We start from the raw sequence: 13,227 nt of genomic DNA, 5'->3' as shown, positions 1-13,227 counted from the left end.
GGTTATATATATGTGGCATCAGACAAGTTATATATATGTGGCATCAGACAGGTTATATATATGTGGCATCAGACAGGTTATATATATGTGGCATCAGACAGGTTATATATATGTGGCATCAGACAGGTAATATGTATGTGGCATCAGACAGGTTATATATATGTGGCATCATACATGTTATATATATGTGGCATCAGACAGGTAATATGTATGTGGCATAAGACAGGCTATATATATGTGGCATTAGACAGGTTATAAATATGTGGCATAAAGGACAGGTTATATATATGTGGCATTAGACAGGTTATATATATGTGGCATTAGCAGGTTATATGTGTGTGGCATCAGAAAGGTGTTATATATATGTGGCATTAGACAGGTTATATATATATGTGGCATTAGACAGGTTATATGTGTGTGGCATCAGTCAGGTTATAAATATGTGTGGCATTAAACAGGTTCTTCAAAGGTGGTTTTAAGCATGGGTGGTGTCTCCAGAATTTATTATGCTACACTTTTAATACTATAATCTACATGCTAATTTCAGTACAAAATCAACTTGTTCCTAGCTAGGCACATTATAATTATTGATTCAATTGTATTTGATTATTTCTTCTGTCACTGAAATGAAATCAATATTCTAGAGTAAATGTTTGTTTTTTTATCTTTATCCTATATCAACTCACGTATATACCTACACACTATATTATTATATCAACACATGCAACTCTCTTGTAAGTATTTTTCTGTATATGAGTTACCTTATATTGCTACAGCTGTTACTTATAATATCATATTTCTACTGCCCTGTCAATGAACATTAATATTCAATGATCATGTTGTAAGATCCATATTTACATATACACTATACAAATTTTGTCTGATCGGTTGTAATTTACTTGAGTCTTGATAAAGGGGCGGATTGCCTCAGAAATTAGACAATGTACTTTAATTATCTATTCCGTCCTTATGACTTTATTGGCCTATTGTCTTATTTTTAGTATTTCGCATGTACTGTATACAGCACCGGTTTTTTTAGGATCCAGTACCTATATTGGACTACACCGTCACTATTACTTACTGGACTCTATATATATATATCACATAAACATGCTACAAAGAATGTGGATGTGGTGCAGTGGTATACGCTGCAGGTATTTCTGGATAGGCGATTAGATACATCATGAGTTCGAGACCCAGTCAGGGAACAGATCATAAAATTGTCTTTCGTTGTCATTTGTGTTACTATATATACCTACATGTATATGTGTTTGCATGTCAGGAAAATATAAATTTACACAGTTCATGTATACTACAACTTTCAGGAAGCTAACATCATGATCACACAGGGCACTTTTTTCACTTGTTTGGGATGGGTATATTTTGGCTTATTTCAGGAAAAAAATAGGTGAATTGAAAAGGAAATTTTCAGAAATGATCAGGAAATTTCTGGAATTTTTCTATAGAATTATTTTTTTTATCGGTAATGGGATACACTGTTTTGCCCCAAAATGCCCTAATAATAAGCTCAGGGTCACAGAACAGTGTGCTATCAGTAATCAGGCTTGTATATTTGACTTTTACATAAAAGTGCTCTGGATAGCATTTAATAGGCCTTCTATGTAATGTTCAAGGAGGTAGCCACCAGCTACTACATTGAATAAGGAGATGCTGCCAAATAAACCCAACAAAATACAAAATCAAAGCAATAGAGCCTAAATGTCTGACAATGACAAAAAGGAATCATTTATGTGCAGGGCTGTGGTGGCCGAGTGGTTAATGTGTCCCAACATTTTATCACTAGCCCTCTACCTCTGGGTTGCGAGTTCGAAACCCATGTGGGGCAGTTGCCTGGTACTGAACCTAAGCCAGTAGGCCAGTGGTTTTCCTCCTATTAATAGCCAGGGTTATTCAAGAATGAGCCTGGTTTTGAAGGTAACCAAACCAAATGTATGTGGAAAGGCTGGTGTGTGAGGGTCGATTGTTTCCTCCATGAATTTGAAACCTGCTGTCGAGTGTTTTAATATTTCATGTTGAATGTACCTTAACCCTACACCACAATAAACAATATCATAGATAATTTACCACGCCATTTATGCTGGTTATCATATATTACACAAGCTTTATAACCAGAATCAGGACACACATGGCATTTAACAGCCCCCGAAGTCTACGAGGGTAAATTTTATGATACATTGTTGCTGGTGGAATTTTATGATAGGAGACTGCTAGGGATTTATGGCTGTTCTGGAAGTTAATTAGTGGAAGACTATTCCCCCAACAGATCACTGCTTTAATCAGCTCTGTTGGACCTGAACCCTTTGATGATGTGTGGACCCATCCTCAGGACTATATAGGTATCGCCATCTTCCCACAAACTCCAGATCTGTTTTTTGTTGATGTGCCAAAATTGCAGGTTTGACAAGTGCTTGTATATCTTACGTTGTTTGTCAGTAAGAACATCACCTAACAGATTAGGTTCATTACACACCGAAATCTGAATATTGTTAAAAAACCAGAAACAGACATCGACCTGGCATGTAGGTGTATATGTTAAGAACTCTGTGTTACAGAGTCTTGCACTTCAAAAAGGCAGCAGCAGGATTATAAAGATGCTGGAACCATCTCAGGAAATGACATGTGAATGTCACTGACATAGAAATTATTGGCACCAGTTTTTAATGATCCATATAAACTATACCAATCCTACAGCTCTGACAATACACAGGAGGACAAGGATTTGGAAGATATATACAGTGTGAGGAGTCTTAAAGGATTAATAAAACAAACTCTTACAGACAAACCCCTAGCTGTAACAGAGATGAACTTATCGGCAGTATATTGATGATGATGATGCCGCAGAGCTGTCATTCAGTCAAGGCTAAATTCCTACCTGTGTGGAGATGAAGTTAATAGTGGAATATACACAATTTGTCTCTTCCGAGTGTATATTAACTGTAGTACATTATAACAGTCCTTGGAAGACAGCAACTACTGACATCAGCTGAGATAGATAAGCCTATCAGAAATGAACATTTGTATGTAACTGGATGGTGGTGTGCCTTTCTAGCATTGCCAAGTATCGCAGGAACGAATCATAAAAAAGACAGAAGGAAGGAAGGTGGTTGTACTTAGTGTCTGCATGTACTTCTCTTTCAACAGGACCTACGAATATAGATAACTGTCTCTACCTATAGTACAAGTTCCTGGTCCAGCTACTCACAAGAACTCTGTAACTTTATAACTGCAAAGGATGGTTGTACTTAATATATCAAGCTAGTGTATCATTCACAGTCGTTTCTACCTATATCCACCTACACATAATTCTATCAACAAGGAGTTTGTACCTTCGGTAATATCAGAATTGAGAAAACAGTGTGTGACACAATCAGCCTATCAGAAATTGACAAGCGTATAGAATCTTGTTTCTCACAGAAATATATCTGCAACCCCCGTTCTTATACAATAGATTCTACTCCAGTTTCATAAGGATGGAGTGATTGTCGTAGATAGGGAGTACCAGGAAGGAAGATATGAGTCAGGATGGACATGGACATTAATTGGCCAAGTTATAGATCATCATAGGTAAAAACACTGGTATTGTTGGCCGTAGTAGTCAATTACTTTAGCCAGGGTCTGAGACTTACAGGGCAAAAGTTAATATATGATCCTGGTGACCAGCTGGGCCTACCACTAGAGGAGTTCCCCAGACAATTCTCTTTTACTGCCAGCATTATCTGGGTTTTCTAGTTTCCTCGATAGAAAACAAGTGGTTAGAGATCGCAGTGTAAAATGTACTCACACCAGTACTGAGTTATAGGGATATTAAAGGGCATCTTTCCTTAATTTGATTGCTGTATCATTCACAAGGGATACCGGTTCTGTGGATTTTCCTCAGCGTATCAGGATGACAAGCAAGCTGAAGTCTCACGAGAGCTTTTATAGGGATGTATCACCTTACATTGCGGTAGGTTTTAATCAGCATGTTTGTGACACTGTCAAGGAGAGAAAATATTATTTTTATCTTTATATCTTTAATATCATGTCCATACTTTTGATTTTCTTATAACGGCAAAATATTCGGCATTAATCAAAATACATTTAAAATTGAATATTTTAATGAGTGTTTGATTAGCTGAATACATGTGGTATTATTCCATTTTAATGACAGTTGTTTTCAGATATAGATTTGCAAAATTAGGAAAACAGTTTCTTTCTTATTGTATGACAGCCTTATAATTTAATACATTCAGGAGGATTTACTTTGTTGCTTTTATTACACAGGTCATGACCTCTGACCTCAAACTCCTGTCATACATTTTACTGTCACCATATTATATCACAGGTCATGACCTGTGACCTCAAACTCCTGTAATGCACTCTATCGGTTGCATATTATTGCACAGGTTGTAATCTGACCTTGAGCTCCTGTCACAGTCTCTTACAGTATCTTGACACAGGTCATGACCTGTGACCTCCACCCCTGTCATACTCTCTTACAGTATCTTGACACAGGTCATGACCTCTTACCTCCACCCCTGTCATACTCTCTTACAGTATCTTGACACAGGTCATGACCTCTTACCTCCATCCCTGTCATACTCTCTTACAGTATCTTGACACAGGTCATGACCTCTTACCTCCACCCCTGTCATACTCTCTTACAGTATCTTGACACAGGTCATGACCTCTTACCTCAAACTCCTGTCATACATTTTACTGTCACCATATTATATCACAGGTCATGACCTGTGACCTCAAACTCCTGTAATGCACTCTATCGGTTGCATATTATTGCACAGTTTGTAATCTGACCTTGAGCTCCTGTCACAGTCTCTTACAGTATCTTGACACAGGTCATGACCTGTGACCTCCACCCCTGTCATACTCTCTTACAGTATCTTGACACAGGTCATGACCTCTTACCTCCACCACTGTCATACTCTCTTACAGTATCTTGACACAGGTCATGACCTCTTACCTCCACCCCTGTCATACTCTCTTACAGTATCTTGACACAGGTCATGACCTCTTACCTCCACCCCTGTCATACTCTCTTTAGACTTACATTATCTTACCTAGACTGTGACCTCAGATCTCAACTATATAATTATATAATTACACATGTCATTAATTCTGCTGATAATGAAAACTGCATTACCTATATGAATACAATTAAATTTTTACAATCTGATTCTGATTATGATCATTAAACATACGTCAGAAATAATGGAAAACACTTTTGGTTTGTAGGCTGGATTGTATTAACAATAACAATTGGTGACACATCACAATCTGTTTCCATCAATATAAACTGACAAAAATTTTTTAAAAAACTTTCAAACAAAGATGACCAGCTCAGTTCAGCTCAGACTGTCATCCTCGCTATTTTACTGTTTTTTTTTGTTGTTGTTTTTTTTTTGTTTTTTTTTTAATTCATTCATTTTGATTCTTTGCAAAGTTGACATATTTCACCACTGTGACCTTAATATGTGTCAAGGTCATTTCTTTGAACAACCTGATAGCCCTCTACCTCAGCAAGGTACTACATTCCATTACCTATACATGCCAAGGGAAACAGTCTGACCTCAGATTCCTTACCCAGGTGAACAGAAAATGTTGGGAAAGACACTAATTAGATATAATGTTAATACCTTGATAAATATCTTAATTTTATCAGCTCATGTATCTATGACCCTGTGATAGCCTTGTCCTCTACACAGTCTCACCATTGTTATCTGTTTGACCTCTGACCCTCTAAATAGCATTTATAGCTGTAACAGATGTACCTGTATACATACCAGAGGTTACTGACACTGAAATGATCTGGTACAGACCCTGCCAATGAGTATGTCCTGTACACATAGTCCAGGTACATATAATGCATGTGTGCATGTCCTGTACAAATAGTCCAGGTACATGTAATGCATGTGTGCAATGTACATGCAATGTACATCAACATCACAACTTATCATGACGTGTGATACATATACGGCTGTACAATGTAATTTCTGTAAATCACTTTTCCAAAAAGAAAATCTGATGTGACTTCAACAAGAATTGAAAATTAACATAGAAACAACATGGGGTTATCTTATTATCAGTCACAGGCTTATTCTTATTACCAGTACTGGGCTTATTCTTATTATCAGTCACATGCTTATTATTATTACCAGTCACAGGCTTATTCTTATTACGGGTCACTGGCTTATTCTTATTACGGGTCACTGGCTTATTCTTATTACGGGTCACTGGCTTATTCTTATTACGGGTCACTGGCTTATTCTTATTACGGGTCACTGGCTTATTCTTATTACGGGTCACTGGCTTATTCTTATTACCAGTACTGGACTTATTCTTATTACCAGTACTGGACTTATTCTTATTACGAGTCACAGGCTTATTCTTATTACCAGTTACGGGCTTATTGCCTGTTAATTATGGTAATCATAGTTCTAAGTCACTCTACATCTACTTTATGTTATTATTACATAACGAGTTTGATTTTCCTTAACTATATCCATAAGCTATATTTTGAACTATTGAACAGCTAAAATGAATCATTGCATCGCCATGTGCGAACTATTGAACACTGCGCGACATTTCAGAATTTAGTCCTACCCTTTCAAATGTCTAAGTCACTCAGATGGCAACATGCACTGCCAGACAACATTCATGGTGATTTCTAGTACAGGAGAGTCGAGATTTGGAGTCCCCAATGAAGAGCACATAGACAAATTAGTGGAGACAGTAAAAAGAAGAATAGTATGATAAACAAGTCAATGCAAATTTTCAAAGGATTTTTTTTTCTGAAATGTCAGAGGACGGACTAAGATACGATAATCAGTGAGGCTGAGCTGGCTTCAACGTTAAGATATTTTTACGCTTAGTGTGTGTGGTTTTTTTTTTTTTCTTTTAGTTTAAACAATATTTTATTCATTAATCAAAATAGTCAATACATATAAAAGAAAAAATTTATGGGATGGGAAAACAAGCTTAGAGCTTATATTAATTCCTTTCCCATGTACATACAAAGGCAAATATAAATCTTCGAACTGGAACACCTTACATCAATATGAAATGAAATAATGATATTTATTGGTTACAATTAAAACCAATAGACATGTATACATGTGGTGAATAGAATTATTAGTCGCGTTTGAACACTGTTCAACTTGTCAATTTTACTAGGGGTTAAAACCAACAAACTTTTCTTTTCATATTCATGCTAGTGCTATTTAACGTAATCATGAATTTTTCTACTTGATTTCCATTTTTATAGACTCGCAAATTAAAAGGTATCGATATCATTTTTCCATTTATTATCTTACCATCATGGTCACTAGCTGTGAGTCAGTCTTGTTATGGTCTATAGTGTGTTTTAATGATTATGTAATAAAACAAGTATATCATGGGTGTTTTCGCCTTCGACCTCGTGCAAAAGAACATCGGTCGATTACCGGTACCTCATGTCAAATATTCTGGACTATTGCACAGACACCCATGATATATATAATATATAACACCTTGAATATTAATTAAGTATTCAAATCTACCAATAATGTTGATATTTTGCATGTTTAAATCGTTTGACCTGTAGACATGATGTTTGTGTATAAGTGTTTCTATAGAGTTTAACACAGCAGCCTAAGAATTCTACAGATCACTGTAATCAACACTCAAAAAATATTTACCACCATTTAAATCATTATTGTTAAGAGGAAAATGTTTCTTTTAGAAAACTCACTTCAATGTACATGACAAACAATCTATATACAGTAGTCTGTTTTGATCAAATGCCAACGCAGCATACATCACACAACAAACATTACGCACATCATCAATTAAAATTGTTACCAATCTTTCTACCTCATTTCAGCTGATTTCATCCAGAACTGATACACCACCATCTTTTTCTTTTCTTCTCTAATCACCTGATGATCCTCGGGATCACCCCTACCCTTTATTCTAATACTATCTTACTGTTCTCTTTATAATCAAGGCTTCAGACATGCTTTGCACATGCATGTACCCTAATAGGCCAGTAATCCTCACTTTCATTCCTAGTCCAATTCTTATCCTCATGCCATATACTTACTTGCCAACATTTTGGAAATTCCACAGGGGGTTGTGCACATTCAAATGTTCAAGCCTCAGGTTTAAAAAGAATTTATAGAAAAGAATATTTTTCAAAAATAGATACACTAACTTTAAACAACATGTTTTACATTCAAATGTTCAAGCCTCAGGTTTAAAAAGAATTTATAGAAAAGAATATTTTTCAAAAATAGATACAGTGTACACTAACTTTAAACAACATGTTTTACATTCAAATGTTCAAGCCTCAGGTTTAAAAAGAATTTATAGAAAAGAATATTTTTCAAAAATAGATACAGTGTACACTAACTTTAAACAACATGTTTTACATTCAAATGTTCAAGCCTCAGGTTTAAAAAGAATTTATAGAAAAGAATATTTTTCAAAAATAGATACATTAACTTGAAACAACATATTTTATGTGCTCTTTCTTGTGTACTAGTTGGATTTTCAAACTATGAATTATAAATAAAGTTTACTTATGAAATTATATTGAAAGAATTAAGTCTTCTTCAAAAATACCACAAAGTGATGGTTTGACAATTGCAAAAATAATTAACTCTCTTCCCTAACTTCCATGGGGGTCACAAAGGGGGAGGCTGTGATAGCTCAGTGGTTACAGTGTCACCCTACATAACCTCAGGTGAAGATTTAAGGTGCATGGTTCCATGTTCCCTACACATGTACAGTGGCAGTTTGTATTTCTAGGGAAGCTAAGAAATACACTGATCTTTGCTTTATGGTTGTGTCCTTGGGCAAGAAACCATAATTGCTCTAGATCTGAGGGGCATATAATAGGAATGGCCTCCGATTTTCTGTTCAGTGAGGTGGTCACCAGCTACTACAAGGAGACCTGCCTCAAAATGACCCTGGCTGTTCACAGGGTGATAAATCCAACAAGCAATCCCTTATATATAAACTTGCCTTTCAGATATTTTTTCTCTCATTATTTGTCCTAAAATAGGCTTGCTAATTTTCATCAATGTTCTAATTTTTAGCATTTATAAGAATTGGTGGACATCTTACTCTATTTCAACATGCAAACCAAACAAACTTATCACAGATCCCAGAGGAATCTTTGAGCTCCTACCAATGTCAGTTTGATCTTTTCTGTAGAACTTTTTCTTATCTTTCCTCTGAATCATCTGTTCTATCGACATGTTCCTTTCGTGAAAAAAGTCATACTTTTGTTCTTTTGATATCAGAAGATTAAAAAGTGTTGATTCAAATATTCTTATACAATATTCATTTCTGCTAAGTGAAGCTGTGAGATATTAGCTAGCAAAGACTCATTATTATCATCAGAATGTAATCTTGTAATAGTTACTCCATATCACAAGCTACTTGATCAAGGATATAGTCTGATCAGTGATAACATGGAGATAATCATTACCAAGCACTGATAAAAGATCAGTTTTATCAATTGAAGTCATCACCTGTAGCTATGCGTACGTTCAATGACATCAGTTCAATCTAGGCAAAGGGATCCCAGATCACATTGGGTCAAGAATTTGGGATTTTTACCTGGATGTTTTTGATAAAAATGTAACAGATCGCATGATTAATTAAATCTAAATCACTACCTCTGTTAGGGATCGAACCCGGGACCTCTGGCTTATACGCTCAACCGATCGAGCTAAAGAGAAGATCTCTCTAGCCGATCAGTATATTGCGGCTAGCATTTAGCAAGGTTACAAAAATCCCACTGAAATTCTCAATTATGTGATTTAGAATATATAGGATAATAACAACCACATTCTCCAAAACCCTGAAATTCTCCAGTAACTTAATCCAGAATTATCCCAGAATATCAATTACCGTTACATTTTGTAGTATGTGTCACTTCAACATCATATTGTCAACATTGGCATCATGAAAACATGGCAAATAATTAATAGAGATACATTAATTTTTTTTCATCTTATAATTATAAATATTCTCATATGATGTATGCCGGATAACCAGGGGCTAATCTAGGATTAGGGGAATACTACCCATTATGAAATTTAGAGGAAATGAAGGGATGGCAGTGTCTTGAATTATTCTATATAATTTAACATTTAACAGCTATTATTTGCTACAAATCTTACATATTTCATCAAAATTAGGGTGATTTCCTGTGTTTTGGAGGATTTTCCCCTGTTTTATGTCATTTTTTCTTGATGGGGAATTTGTTTTTATTCAAAGGGGAAAACACCATCAGTGGGGAATACTACCAAATTTCGGTAGTAAAAATAGTCTAGATTAACCTCTGATAACTTATGGCAAACCATGTAAGCTACAAGTAAAACTCGCACTCCTACTGGTAGGGGATTAGTGCATGCATGATTGAATGAAAATTTTGGTGTTACCCAAAAGTTTCAAAATTTAACAAAAATGCTCAGAATGTTTTGCTCAGTGGAGATGCTATTAAGAACCTGATAATAACAATATATATAGAAACTTGGCACCTCAACTGAACTGTGTGGGGAAACAGCCCAATTAAGATTGATTGCTGATGAAAGGATATGTACATGTGTCAAGGGAGACAACCAATTTTATATAACATATTTCTGGAATGCCTATCAGGAAACACTTGTTACGGTGTGTCATCTCTATATGCATGAGAGTAAAAAGGCCAGTATTGTAAGATATGTGGTATGTGAGTGGGTGGAATCATATGTAGAAGAAAGTTTTTGTGCTCATTGTGGAATGAAGACCACTTCTGCTGTAAATGAATTCAGACTATTTCAGTATTATTTTTGCCAGCCAGATACATATACAGCTCTACCAATACATAGCTTCCAAAATGACTTAAAATTAGAGTTAGAGCCTTTTTATAATTATTAAATATCATAAATCATTGCTTTTTAATTGATAAAAACATGAAAATTGAAATAATTTTACTGTTCAGTAATTATAATGTCAAACTCAGTAACTTTATCCACAACATTTTAGTAAAGGTGCATGGTGTCAAGACTAAAAATTAATTTGCAGAAAAACATTTTTGGTACAAAATGTACTCATGATCAACACAGATATATATGTTATAGATATTTTAGTTTTATTATTTTTTTAACCATCTTCAAGGATACATTGCAGATTTTGTTGAGTTATATATATAATTACTAATTTACACATTTGACCATGCAAATATAGTGATGATATGATACATTTTTCCAATATCTGCATTGAGTCCAAAATAGCTTGAGAAAACCATCATGAGGACTTTAGTTATTTACTATAGAAGGTTTAGGTTTTGTACACTTACATATTATATATATAAATTTCTTTATTTTAAATAAGGAAATTTATATATACATGTAATATGTAAGTGATATATATGTCTTATTGATACTCACTAATACATGTAAAGACTACTAAACATTTATCTATTTAGTCATTCAATGATGTGTACTAAATGTACTTAGTTAATGATCTGTGAAATGGGTTTTGACATGCTTAATATGAAACGTGAAGAAGTATTGAAAAAAAATTCTTTCCATCCTCAGGCTTGAATTAGCAACCCCTAAAGGTTGCTATAAATGTGGACATAAATATTAATGAAACTTCCCACCAGCCTGGACTAGAAAGGTGACTTTTTACTTTCCACCTTCCAAATGATAAAAATAAAGTTATCAATTTATAAATTAAACCAAAGGCCCCCAGGGGGTCAGCCCCATCATTTGTACAATTTTGAGTCCCCTACCCATAGGGATGCTTCTGACCAAATTTGTTAAATTCCGGTCAGCGGTAATGAAGAAGAAGTCAAATAAGTCAATTGTTGACGGACGGACGGACGGACGGACGACAGACGGACGACAGACGGACGGACGGACGCCACGGTATGGCATAAGCTCACCTTGGTCCTTCGGACCAGGTGAGCTAAAAATCCTTTAATGTACATATGCAATATGAAGTCGCTAATGCCAATCTTAGGTTTGGCATAATACAAGAGAAACAACTCCTGACAACTTGAAGCACTATTCACAACCAAAATATGGTCTGCTACTTCTTACAGTGCAAGGGTAGGTAATTCATTATATAGCATCATATTCTACCTCAAAACAGCTTTCAAATAATATTAATCAATATATATTTTTTAAATATTTACAATATGATGACTTTTGATCAGTTGCTACTCGATATGTTGGTCCAAAAAGAAAAATAGAATTCCTGTCCTATTTTTGGTACATGTGGAATCAGTAATGACATGTTATATTAACCTTAGATTACATAGATAAATGTGTCTGTACAGGTAAGGTAATCAGAAATCAGCTGGAGAGAAGAACTGGTACAAGTTCACCTAAGATATAGTCTCTCTGACACTGTAAGGTCAAGCACTAAAATATTGATAGTTTATGGAATCAAAAGGTCATCACTCAATAAATTTGTAAATAAATATATTCTAAAGTCTAGATCTGGTATAGAAATATCATATATGAATAACTATTGAGTTCATACAATCAAGAACAATAACACTATAACTACATATAGTCAAACAATCTTATAAGGAACATCTGCAACAATTGAAATTACCAATATCTATCTTATTCTATGTTTATAATTTCAAAAAGAGTATACCAACAGATTAATGCAAAATATCCTTTCATGTGTATAAATGTGATTAAGATATATCTAAACTTAATTCTTATTCCTATCACTAATAGATAAAAAATATCTCTAGATCTATATATATAAATGCATATACAAAAAATGTACATGTATGTATCTTGTATTGGTAACAATTTTAAACGTCAAATCTACATGTAAATTGATATCATTGCATTGGTATAAGTAGCAGGCTAGGGGTTGACATGTTATTAATGAAATGTTGAACTTTTTGTGTATGACATGCATCAGCACATGTAGACATGGAGAGATGTTTGTCAACATGTCATTATTATACATATCTGATGTAAATCCTACTAACAGTCCAGAGATTTTAATTATTTTACCGTATTACTAACTTGACTTGTTTAAATATCAAATAAATAAACTAACCAAAGGGTTATAAAAAATCCCTATACATCAATCTGTATCGCTGGATATCATGAATTTGCATCTTGACAAAGGTTTTACACAGTGTAAACATTTTCTTCAATACTTGTATCTGGCTTGTTCTGCCATGTGATATAACAATGCCATAGA

General features: G+C 34.7%; 2 protein-coding genes across 3 annotated transcripts in view; one reads left to right on the top strand and one right to left on the bottom strand.

The window, feature by feature from the left end:
- Positions 1-13,227, top strand: part of LOC117339924 (F-box/LRR-repeat protein fbxl-1-like) — a 68,876-nt gene that overhangs the window by 4,211 nt on the left and 51,438 nt on the right. The window contains exon 1 of one of the 2 annotated variants that reach the window (XM_033901637.1): positions 2,685-3,967. The exons of the other annotated variant lie outside the window; for it this stretch is intronic. Within the exon in view, the coding sequence (XP_033757528.1) occupies positions 3,908-3,967 (60 nt within the window). The 5' untranslated portion in view covers positions 2,685-3,907. Of the gene's footprint in view, positions 1-2,684; positions 3,968-13,227 lie in introns of those variants that run through there. 2 annotated transcript variants of the gene reach the window in all.
- Positions 1-13,227, bottom strand: part of LOC117339925 (zinc transporter ZIP13-like) — a 33,983-nt gene that overhangs the window by 19,596 nt on the left and 1,160 nt on the right. The window lies entirely within an intron of this gene.

This window comes from Pecten maximus, chromosome 12 (assembly GCF_902652985.1).
Source record: "Pecten maximus chromosome 12, xPecMax1.1, whole genome shotgun sequence".
NCBI lineage: Eukaryota > Metazoa > Mollusca > Bivalvia > Pectinida > Pectinidae > Pecten > Pecten maximus.
This window is presented reverse-complemented; position numbering and strand designations above follow the sequence as displayed.